Below are 12,353 nucleotides of genomic sequence, written 5' to 3'. Positions count from 1 at the left end.
CAATTCCCCCCCATGAAATGAGCAATAAGTAGGAGAGTTATACACGGTATCATACCTAAAATTTTATCAGAAATATAGATATGATACTATGATTCTCCCCAACATGCTACATTAGATAAGCTAACCCCATTTATAAAAGAAACACACTTATGACGTGTATTTTGATAAGTATGTGATATACAACCCCGATTCCAAAAAAGTTGGGACAAAGTACAAATTGTAAGTAAAAACAGAATGCTATAATTTACAAATCTCAAAAACTGATATTGTACTCACAATAGAACATAGACAACATATCAAATGTCGAAAGTGAGACATTTTGAAATTTCATGCCAAATATTGGCTCATTTGAAATTTCATGACAGCAACACATCTCAAAAAAGTTGGGACAGGGGCAATAAGAGGCTGGAAAAGTTAAAGGTACAAAAAAGGAACAGCTGGAGGACCAAATTGCAGCTCATTAGGTCAATTGGCAATAGGTCATTAACATGACTGGGTATAAAAAGAGCATCTTGGAGTGGCAGCGGCTCTCAGAAGTAAAGATGGGAAGAGGATCACCAATCCCCCTAATTCTGCACTGACAAATAGTGGAGCAATATCAGAAAGGAGTTTGACAGTGTAAAATTGCAAAGAGTTTGAACATATCATAATCTACAGTGCATAATATCATCAAAAGATTCAGAGAATCTGGAAGAATCTCTGTGCGTAAGGGTCAAGGCCGGAAAACCATACTGGGTGCCCGTGATCTTCGGGCCCTTAGACGGCACTGCATCACATACGGGCATGCTTCTGTATTGGAAATCACAAAATGGGCTCAGGAATATTTCCAGAGAACATTATCTGTGAACACAATTCACCGTACCATCCGCCGTTGCCAGCTAAAACTCTATAGTTCAAAGAAGCCGTATCTAAACATGATCCAGAAGTGGAGATGTCTTCTCTGGGCCAAGGCTCATTTAAAATGGACTGTGGCAAAGTGGAAAACTGTTCTGTGGTCAGATGAATCAAAATTTGAAGTTCTTTTATGGAAATCAGGGACGCTGTGTCATTCGGACTAAAGAGGAGAAGGACGACCCAAGTTGTTATCAGCGCTCAGTTCAGAAGCCTGCATCTCTGATGGTATGGGGTTGCATTAGTGCGTGTGGCATGGGCAGCTTACACATCTGGAAAGACACCATCAATGCTGAAAGGTATATCCAGGTTCTAGAGCAACATATGCTCCCATCCAGACGACGTCTCTTTCAGGGAAGACCTTGCATTTTCCAACATGACAATGCCAAACCACATACTGCATCATGGCTGCGTAGAAGAAGGGTCCGGGTACTGAACTGACCAGCCTGCAGTCCAGATCTTTCACCCATTGAAAACATTTGGCGCATCATAAAACGGAAGATACGACAAAGACCTAAGACAGTTGAGCAACTAGAATCCTACATTAGACAAGAATGATTTAAAGCTTTGACTTGATTTAATGACTTGATTTAATGATTTAATGACTTGACTTGACTTGATTAGACAAGAATGGGTTAACATTCCTATCCCTAAACTTGAGCAACTTGTCTCCTCAGTCCCCAGACGTTTACAGACTGTTGTAAAGAGAAAAGGGGATGTCTCACAGTCAGTACGTTTACATGCACGTCCAAATCGAGCTACTGTCGGTAATCGAGCAAAGGGTCCCAGCAGGGGTGCCAGAGAAATCCAATCCTACATGCACAAGTGAAATCGGGCTATTGTGCACCCAAGCCACACGTGGCGCTACACGCCCCATCGTGTTGGTACACTTCCGGTTGTCGTCATGAAGAAGAGCTATAGTGTTGCCAGATACTGCTGACGTATTCCAGCCCAAAACATGTTCAAATCCGCTAAAATGCACTTAAAACCACCCAATCTGGCAACACTGGCAGTTCCGTGTTCAAGCTGTTAGGCTTGCTCTAACAGACTGTATGGCTACAAACTGTCCGGCGCAGACCACTGTTTTGTAAGACAACTTATTTTGCACAGTAATATTTTTCTAAAGTCCATTTTTTGCTTACAAAAAATTTTTTTTTTGCTTACAATTTAACTTGTGTCTTAATAAACACACAAAAAGTTCAATTGTTTTGTTTTTATTGACATTCTTCAGATGTTGGACATATATATATACACACACACACACACACACAAATACAATGACTTGTTTATGTACACAATTCACAGCTATGCAACAGCTGTACAGATGTATTTGGTGATACAGTAAGTGGGCTAAATTTTAACAGTGCAAACAATGCCACAAAAAGAAAAGATTCATGCCGTTGTCATGATTCGTTGTCATGCCGACCGAGGCCGTTGTGTTTCCCTTGTGGTCTCGCCACTCGTCACTTCCGGAAGGGGCAGTGCTGAAGTAAGTAGCTCGAATACGTAGCTCAATAGGGTATACATGCACTAAGTAGCTCGGCAGAAATCGCATAATCTAGGTCGTGTAGCTCGATTCCGAGAAATCAAGTTCGGTTCAATTTCAGCCGAATTAAGGTGTATACATGGCATTTTGAACTTCGATTTCAGTCGAGCAACGGCAGAAATTCGATTCTCTCTATGTGCATGTAAACGCACTGAGTGGTAAACATGACCTTGTCACAACTTTTTTTGAGATGTTGCTGTCATGAAATTTAAAATCACCTAATTTTTCTCTTTGAATGATACATTTTCTCAGTTTAAACATTTGATATGTCATCTATGTTCTATTCTGAATAAAATATGGAATTTTGAAACTTCCACATCATTGCATTCCATTTTTATTTACAATTTGTACTTTGTCCCAACTTTTTTGGAATCGGGGTTGTATATGATGTATATTCATACATTGCTACTTTACGGAAATCTTCAGTAAGTTTGGTCTTTTCATGACAGCCTGTTGTAGACCTAAATATAATGCACATGAAATGACACTCCTCACCTCAACATGTCCTTTACAATCATTTAAGCCACCATGGGCAATGCTGAAATCACTGTTGCAAACAGTACATCGTGCGAAACTGTCATTATTGTTGACCCTTATTAGACAGGGAGATTCTTTTGTATAATCTGAGGTGAAGTGGGTTCTGTACTTTCGTTTTTGGGGGCACGCGCTCTCTCCATGACGGTCCTGTAGGCTGCACTAACTCAGCTGGAAACTTCGGTCCTCGAGAAAAGAGATAAAAGCCCGCCCACACTGAAAGCTGATTGGCTTATTTTGCGGAATAACCCAATCAGGATGCTCTTTGTCTCGCATGCGCTCCATGAACAGGCACACGCGCAGTCTCTCTCTCGCGCGCGCGCGCTCCCTGTTATGTGCACATTCTAAGATGCGCGATGTAGACATTAATGTTTCGCGTGCACGCGCTTGCTCTAGATTCCGAGAGATATTCTCCAATTTGCGGGCATCAGGGAGCCACTATCAATATGCGGGAGACTCCCGGAACTTCCGGGAGACTTGGGATGTCCGCGTTATAAAGTGACCACAGATCGTTAACCAAACACCCCCCCCCCCACACACACACACACACACACACACCTGAAAATTTCACAATGGATTTACATCGATCTCAAAAACGATCATTTTGGTCTGAAAAAGTCGGGAATCCGCCGATCGGTGGAAAATTCTCATCCCTGGAACTGGAACTTTTTAATTAGCATGCCTCTCCGTCTGTCTGTGTGCGCGCGCGCGTGTGAACGAGAAGAAAGAGCACTATGAATGAACGGAACGATACGCAACGGAATTACATTTTTTTTTTTCCAAAATCGCGAGTCTGATTGTGTGGCGATAGGAATCCATTGTGTGGTGCTGCACCACACAATGGTCTATGTATGGGAAACCCTGTATCTGGATGTGAGTTTTAGGAGGGATATATTTTATTAGACCTAATGCTTGGCGAGACTGATAATGAAGACAAGGCTAAACACCACAAAATACGCTAAATCTAGTCCCTGGCTTGTTTTTTTACTATTAGAAGTCCACGTTTGAACTTACCTTTGTCATAATAAGGCATTTTTCTTTATCAGGAAATTCCCATAACATTCTGGCACGAAACCTGCCTTGAAATATTGGTAGACCTCTGTACTTATGTAAGCCTTTAGCACCTCCAATGTAGTTAGAAGTCCCAAATACTAAATAGTTCAAGATGTTGTATTGTCCCAAATCCGATACCTAGTCTGCCGTACACTTCAAGTTGAATAAATACATTTGTGGGTAAATTATGAACACCAAGCCTTTTATTTTTGTCACATTCCTCTTCGGCATTTAGTATGCACACGTGTGTGTGTACACACACAGAGAGCGCGTACAGGGGGCAGAATAAATGTTTGTGGGTAAATTATATGGATCTGTGATGCCTGCTGGAAGAGAAGAGCAGGGAGGATTGAGAATCGAGCAGCTGTGGTTTGTTTACACTGGATATTAATTTTTGTAGTGTCCTAGCAACCATTGTAAAGATGTGTACAAAAAGGCCAGAAATTCCTACTTACTCGAGATAAACGATACAGGATTTATCCCTGTGTCGTGATCCCCAGATCTTTAACCTGGCCGCATATAAAAAGTTGTTCGCGTCCACGCTCTTCCAGGTTTTAATCTGTTCCCCCTGTAGTTCTACTATGTAGAGCTATGTCTGCAGCACCCAGTCGTTTGAGATGTGAGGGAACTAAACAGATGGATAATTTTCTGACTCGTAGAAAAAATACTTTTGTTAACGTTTAAGGATTAAAGGTTTCAGCATCCACTTCTTTTGCGTGTACTTCTTGGTTTTAATAACTTTGTTTGCTGTACACAAACATGGCAATAAGTTCGTGTGTTAATCAACCAGACTCCACTTTTGGATCATTAATCCTTTTTGGCTGGGAATGACGTGTATGCATGGTTTTTATGTTGGCTTCTGGCACATTCATACAGTTTTAAATACAATACCTACAATTAAAAACAGTTTGGTTTTATTGTATTTATTTAATTCCTGTGCACCCATCTGTAATGGGGAGTGACGTTGCATTCCATTAATACACTTTTTCACTTTTTACAATAGATTATTAGATTCTAACAGAATGGATGAGCCAAGATAATTGATCGTTTTTAATGGACCCTGACTCGTTACAAGTATGAATTGGTGGGCCTTAAAGTAGAAAACGTTGAGAACCACTGATCTATGGTACATAATATCATTAAAAGATTCGGAGAATCTGGAGAAATCTCCTGTATGCAAGAGACAAGGCCAAAAACTGACATTGGATTGGTATCTTCAGGCCCTCAGGCAACACTGCACTAAAAGCAGTCACATGTCTGTAGTGGAAATCACTGTATGGGCTCGAACACTTCAGAAAACCATTGTTTGTGAAAACAGTCCATTACTGCATCCATAAATGCAAGTCAAAACCATATATAAAAAATATCTGGAAACACTGCCACCTTCTCTGGGCCCGAGCTCTTTTATGATGGATTGAGGTGAAGTGGAAAATTTTGTCCCGAGGTCTGAAGAAGCAAAAGTAGAAATTATTTTTAGAAATCACGGACACCACATCCTCCAGGCTAAAGAGGAGAGGGACCATCTGGCTCATTCGTGCACGGTTCAAAAGCCAGCATCTGTGATGGTATGAGGGTGCAATAGTGCACATGGTATGGGTAGCTTGTACATCTGGGAAGGCATCATTAATGCTGAATGTGTTTTATAATATCTGAAATATATGCGCACGTGCGCACGCGCACACACACACACACACACATACATACATATATATATATATATATATATATATATATATATATATATATATATAAAATACACAAAATATGTGCATACATAATATACATACATGCATATGTATGTGTGTAATGTATGTGCGTATGTTTGTTTCAGCAAGACAATGCCAAACTGCTTTCTGCATGTATTATTAAAACTGCATGGCTCTGTAATAAGAGTCCGGGTGCTAAACTGGCCTGTCTGCAGTCCAGACCTGTCTCCCAGTTAAAAATTTGGCCCATTATGAAGTGCAAAATATGACAAAGGAGACCCCAAACTGTTGAGCAACTGAAACTGTATAACAGACAAGAATGGGACAACATTTCTTTTTCAAAACTACATCAATTGGTCTTCTCAGTTCCCAGGTGTTTACAGTGTGTTGTTAAATGTAGAGGCGATGCAACATGGTGGTAAACTTGCCATGCCCCAAGTTTTTTGAAACATGTTGCTAACATCAAATTCAAAATGAGCATATGTTTAAAAAAAAAGTTGTTTCAACAGTTGTCTTTGTACCATTTTCAATGAAATGTAGGGTTTCCAAGATTTACAAATTATTGCATTTGTTTTTTGTTTACAGTTTACACAGCGTCTCAACTCTTTTGGAATTGGGGTTGTAGTTTGTGGTTTAAATTTTACAAAAAAAAAGTGGTGTGTTGGGGAGGGAGGAGTTATCATCTTTGAACATTTACAAAGAGATCAAATTTTTGTGTTTAGAAGTTTGGTCTCAGCTTTACACACTGCATCCACACTGCCCATTATACACTGCACTATCAGGTATTTGGCAAGTTTAGCTCTGCTTCATAGAACAGCTACTAATAAGTGATGTCTACAAACTGAGACAAAGATCTGACTCTTAGCTTCCCAATGGTTGCAAATATTCTTCACGCTGATTGTGTGCTGTGAATAAATAAATAAACATGTATATAATTTAGGCAGCGCTCCTGATGTGTATGAGCAAAATATTTGCAAGGGAACAAAATTGACCTGAATTGAATATTATAGCATATCAGAGATGCCAACATGCACGATTTGGGCTTAGCAGCTATGGATTTGAAGCACAATTATGGTGCTATGCGTAGACCTGAAAATAATACGTTTTTCAGTTGGTATTGGATATCAATAGATTCAACGTATTTTCAGTGTTCAGACTGTTCCACGTCATTGTTTACACTGATTCAGATAATTTAGGGAATTTCCATGTCCTTGCATTAGCTGCACTGTGATTGGTCAAGAGGTGACCTGATTCATGCTCTCGGCCAATCACGGTGCGTGTTAAATGCAGTGCTCAGAAATGTGATGCGAAGTTGTCTTCTTGGAAGCAAACTCTCTTCATTGGTCTTGTTCCAGAACTGAAACTTTCGATTTCTCTCACAAACTAATGTCAGGTGCAATGCTCGAAAAACCGCATGTCCGATCGTCCAAGACGACTAAAGTATGTGTAAGGACGAGTAAAACTTTGGTAATCTCTCTGATCGGACGACAAAAGTTAGTGCTGGCAACCTAAGCAACACAGGCAACCACTCCGTGATGCAGGTCTGAACTGTCAGTCTGGCAGTAGCATATTATTATTATTATTATTATTATGCAAAGTGAATCACGCATTGACATCTGACTCCTCCTCAAAACAAAGTTCACCTGTCTATCGAAAATCTTGCTTTCCTGGACTGGTTCCTGTATAAAATTAATGTCCGAGACATTGACTGTATGCTCACTCTGTGGTAAGAGAGCAGGGAACCAGTCTAAAGTAGCTTGTCTCGTTTCATGGGAAATGCATTAAAAAGTTTTATTCATCAACACGACAACATATAAAAGTACAAAAAAAAATATTTTGAGGAAACCATTTCAAATTTCCTTGTTTTTGGTTTTAATTCATCGAAGTATGCGTGTGTTCGAGTGTACTGGAAAAGTTTGGCTCAGAGGGGTCCACGTAGTGATGTAATTATACCAATTGGCTAAGGGCGATGAGGGTCAAGGACGTCGTGTGCCAGCAGTACGGTTGAAGCGGGCAGGTGTCAAACTTTTTATATCACGATTGGTGTTAGTAATAAATGATATCACTGAATAATGTTCCTTACCTCTAACCTGTGTGTGTGCACGCGCGCGCATGTGTGATTTATATTTTTAAAAAATGACTTTTTATTTTTTTAATTGCTTTTGATGGTTTCATATGTTTCGTAATATTTTTATTTTCTAAATATTTATCAACATACCGCCATTGTGGCACGGGAGCCTGTGATTGGTGGACAGCCGACAAATGGTGTCTCCCATTTGTTGTAAATCGTGACCTAAAAATCGTAAACACGTACAGGACCCACTGATTGGCAGTTCACATACTAGCGCCAAGCAGAGATGTCTGGCGTCTGTTGCTGCTGTTCGAAGAAAACTACAGCTAAAAAAAGCTCTACTACCAGATTACTTGGACAATCTTAGTCAGAAAGAAGCGCAGGATAGATATACATGGAAATTAGAGTTTATTAGCAGTTATGATTCGTACAAAATTCCTCGAAATGACTGGAGTGACGGTGCAGATTTGTGGCCTAGCATTAGCTACATGTTGGAATATACATTCTTTTTCCCTAAAAGTCCCAACATGGAAGAACAGTTAAAAAAAAAAAACAAAAAACTACAGAAGCAAGAAAACCTTTGTGTAAAGACTTTTTCCCGACATCAGCTTTTGGGAACAGCATGTTGCAAAAGCCAAAGCATTTACTCTCAAAGGGCTCTGACCTAAACTGTGGGCTAGATGGTATCTTCTACCCTTCCATGTCTCATCAACCCCAAGGACATTTAGTTAGTTAGTTGCACTCATTTATACAGTGATGCTTATTATTGTTAAAACAATATCTGAAGTGTTGTATGTAAAATAAAATATTTTGCTCTAGACTTTCAAACAATATTGTAAGATTTTATTTTAATTTTATCTCATAGTGAATAGTACAATAATTTTAAGCAGTAACAGAATCGGCACATTCCAGTTGTAGCTGTAGTCATATAGTAACTATAATCATTCTTGTAATAATAATTTCAATAAACGGTTAATGTTCAGTTCCCTTTTCATTAATTCTCGATTCAGAAACTCAACTGAGTCACACAGGTTGATCAGTGTGTAACAGACAGTAACAATTTTATCCAAAATAGTTTTTCCTGCCTTAGTAGATTTATTTCCCTTTCACATGCGTGCATCTGTTGTAAAGTTCAGTATGTGTGTGTGTGTGTGTGTGTGTGTGTGTGTGTGTGTAGAACTCTCTTGAACTGTAGGTTCATTTCTACACTCTGGTTCCATGGTGACATTTTGCACAGGACTGTGTTCCTTTGATAACAGAAACAAAGCTCCAGCATTATTATGATTATACTCCTTCAAAACTCTCCACAGCTTAATATACCCTAAATTATTCATTCCTCTGCTACTAGAACAACTTTTCTTTCTGAATGTGTCTGCATATATTAGTGTTATAGTTTTGTGGATTTATGATAATTATGCTGCTTCACCTATTAAAAAAAATCAACTGCATTCTGTCCTCTCCAAAATAAAATAAAGCTCTGGGCAAGTGGACTTGTTTTTCAGGCAAGTATGTTTTGGCTGCTGCTTGCCCATTGGGCAAGTAAGTCTGGGAGATTTTTTTTTTTCGAGGACTGAGGTGTAATTTAAATGTTGTATGAATGGGCATCTTTCAGTATTGACTTAAGTCCAGTGTTAGACTGGTGCACAGTTCAGGAAGTAAATACAGTATTAATTTTGTTATTATTGAAAGACCTATACATAAATCTTTTGTCTTTTACTCTGGATTTTATTGATCATGATGAAACTACTGAAACACTGTATTGCAGTACAAGCTCAGTTATCAGAACATCCTCTTAGTTAGCCAGACTTTTTCCCCCAGAGTTTGGATAATTGAGATTATACTGTACAATAAACCCTGCATTTATTTTCCTCAAAAAGTCACTCGAAATGGCCTAGATTGCATCTCTGAGCTTCCCTGAAATTTGGTTTCTGGGGGCCTCGGTGGCCCCTGGACCCCCGGCCTAATAGGAAGCCTTGCTTTGCTCAGTTGTGCTTGGAGATGCTACTCTCCTTTTATTTTGTCAGCATTGGCATCTCTGGTGTATGAACCATCAGATTGTGTAGTGTAGTTCGTGTCAATAAATTGCTACATTGTCTTGTGATGGTGATTTTCCAATAATGAGAGACGCATCGCAGTTACAAATACATATTTATTCCTTGCGTTGACACTGCATGCCATGCACCAGAAACAACACCACAACATTTATTATGGTCTGAATCTGCTGGGTGCATGGTGGACAGCAGACCAGCATTTTCACTTTACATCATTACTATATAGTTACCATCCAATTTCAAACTTGTTGTGTCAAACAGTTATCTGGTTACATCTTTCACGTCCATGTGCACAGCCCCATTAGGACTAAATACTGTACCATGCACCTGTTCCTGATTACTGTGCAATCATGGCACATGAGAACTCTCAGTAACACACAGACTTTGAAGTGTACGCTTTGTACCCTGTGTCTGACGTTACCAAGTCTTGTATTTTGTAATTGCTATTCTGGTTTTGACCCTGTTTGTGTTTTTGGACTTGATTGTATTATCTCTATCCTGTCTGTGTCTTGCTCAACCACTGCCTATTTTTCCAACTCTGCCTTTGTCTACGTTTTGGATGTTTGCTAGCATGCTTTCAGTAAAACTCTTCCTGCACTTAGATCTGTCTACCACCCTTACATGACAAACTGCCAATTGGCCAATGAGCTAGTGGACTAATAAAACTGTTTTAACTAGATTTATATGAAACTGTTGTGAATATTTTCCGTAAAATATATTTATAAATAATCCCACGTTATTTTTTTAAAAAGCAAATTGGACAAAAACTGGATTTTAAAAAACATCTATCTTTATGTAAATAAAGATACAAATTTCTGGTGGTCATGTTTGAGACGAGTTGCCTTGCACTTGCTGTTGGGTTCCATGTGGTGATGCACGTTTGTCCTTTGTACATACATCATATGGTCAAAAGCCATCAAAAATCAGATTGATGCATGACCATATTCTCTTAAGTATGGCGCGCCTCTCCACGTGCTTTACTCTCTGCTGTAAGCAATCTTCTTTTTTTTTTCCCCTCCCCTTCCTCTCCAGTTTTATATGGTATGTTACATTGTCTAGTGAGATCCCCGAAATCTTAAAAGAATGCAGCAAAACTGTTTTCACAGGCTGAAGAATTGGTTGCTTAAAACTTAAACAGTCATAGAATAATGGAGGTCTAAATGAACTTCTGGATAAGTTATATAATGGATAAGATTTTGGGTTTGGTCTGAACCTCTGAACTAAAAAGTGCACCATAATGCTAGAAACTGTTTAGCTGCTGCAGTTTAAAGTTGATCTTTGAATCATATGGTTGCTTGTGATTATTTGACTGAATGACACTTGTTTTATCTTTTTCCTCTGACTCTCTTTTACCCTTCACAGATGATGAAGAAAGTGAAGACTATGATGAAAAACTCTCAGAAGGGGATGAACAAGCAGGGAAGGAAGGGCGAATCAGACAGACACGTATTTGACTTGAAACCTAAACACCTGCTTGCAGGAAAGAGAAAATCCGGCAGTACCAGCCGTCGATAAACATGTTTAATTTTACCTATATTTGTGTATGCTCATACGTGCATTTATAAACTTAAACACATTTCACTGATATCCAGGTTTATTTACAGACCCAGCATCAAATATATGCAAGGTTAATGATGTCCTTCACAAAATATTTCAGCAAACATGTTGGTGGACATTTGTATGTGGATGGGAGTGAAATAAATCTGCAGGAGCTGATGAAATAGTTGGAACGTGGTTCTGAATGAATAAATGTTTTAACCACTTGCTGTGTTTTTAGAATGGCATTTAATATAAAATTTGGTAACAGCAAAAAATAAAAGTGGAGTATAATTTAAAATACCCCAGTGAAAGACCAGCATATTCATTGTGATAACCTTAGGATGCTGTTTTTCTTGTTGGTGTTTGTATTTAGAAGCTATTTTGAAAGACTAGATTTTTTTTTTGTATGCAAGTTTTGTCCTTTTAAGGGAACTTGAATGATAAAGGAGAAAAATATTCTATAGTATTCTGGCCATTTGCATTAATTTGAGGAAAATTTTGGGTTGGACAATCTAAAGAGTGAATCTTTTTTCTAAATGAGGTAAACAACTTTGCCCCATTTGATGGAGAGAATCACAACTAAAACACTTATTCTAAAACTTTACAATATAAATCTAAATTAACTAACCGCTCCAGGATCAGTCACAGATTCACTTTTAAGACCTGGTTTATTCTTGACTGGTGACTACACATGCACAAGGCATTGTTTACGTATTAGCTTGCGTACCTTATCTCTGGAGGATTAAAAGTATATGTACAAGAGGGCTGGTCAGAACCGAAACATCTCTGTCTGCTGGGTTTCTGTGTAAATCTCTAAAATGTTTAGCAATTCTGAGATATACAGTTGGGTCCATAAATATTTGGACACCCCCCTTTACAGCTTAGAATATTGTAATTGAAATTAACTAAAGTAAAAATGCCACCATAAGTAAAAATGTATTTTGCCTAACAACTTTAATGAA

The 12,353-nt window shown here is 38.8% G+C and overlaps 1 protein-coding gene across 1 annotated transcript in view; it reads left to right on the top strand.

Moving 5' to 3' along the window:
* gtpbp4 (GTP binding protein 4) overlaps positions 1–11,616 on the top strand; it is a 71,498-nt gene extending 59,882 nt beyond the window's left edge. The window contains exon 16 of the mRNA XM_060905960.1: positions 11,215–11,616. Within this exon, the coding sequence (XP_060761943.1) occupies positions 11,215–11,367 (153 nt within the window). The 3' untranslated portion in view covers positions 11,368–11,616. The remainder of the gene's footprint in view (positions 1–11,214) is intronic.
* Positions 11,617–12,353: the final 737 nt, after the last annotated feature.

The sequence above is a fragment of the Neoarius graeffei genome, chromosome 23 (assembly GCF_027579695.1).
Source record: "Neoarius graeffei isolate fNeoGra1 chromosome 23, fNeoGra1.pri, whole genome shotgun sequence".
Lineage (NCBI taxonomy): Eukaryota > Metazoa > Chordata > Actinopteri > Siluriformes > Ariidae > Neoarius > Neoarius graeffei.
This window is presented reverse-complemented; position numbering and strand designations above follow the sequence as displayed.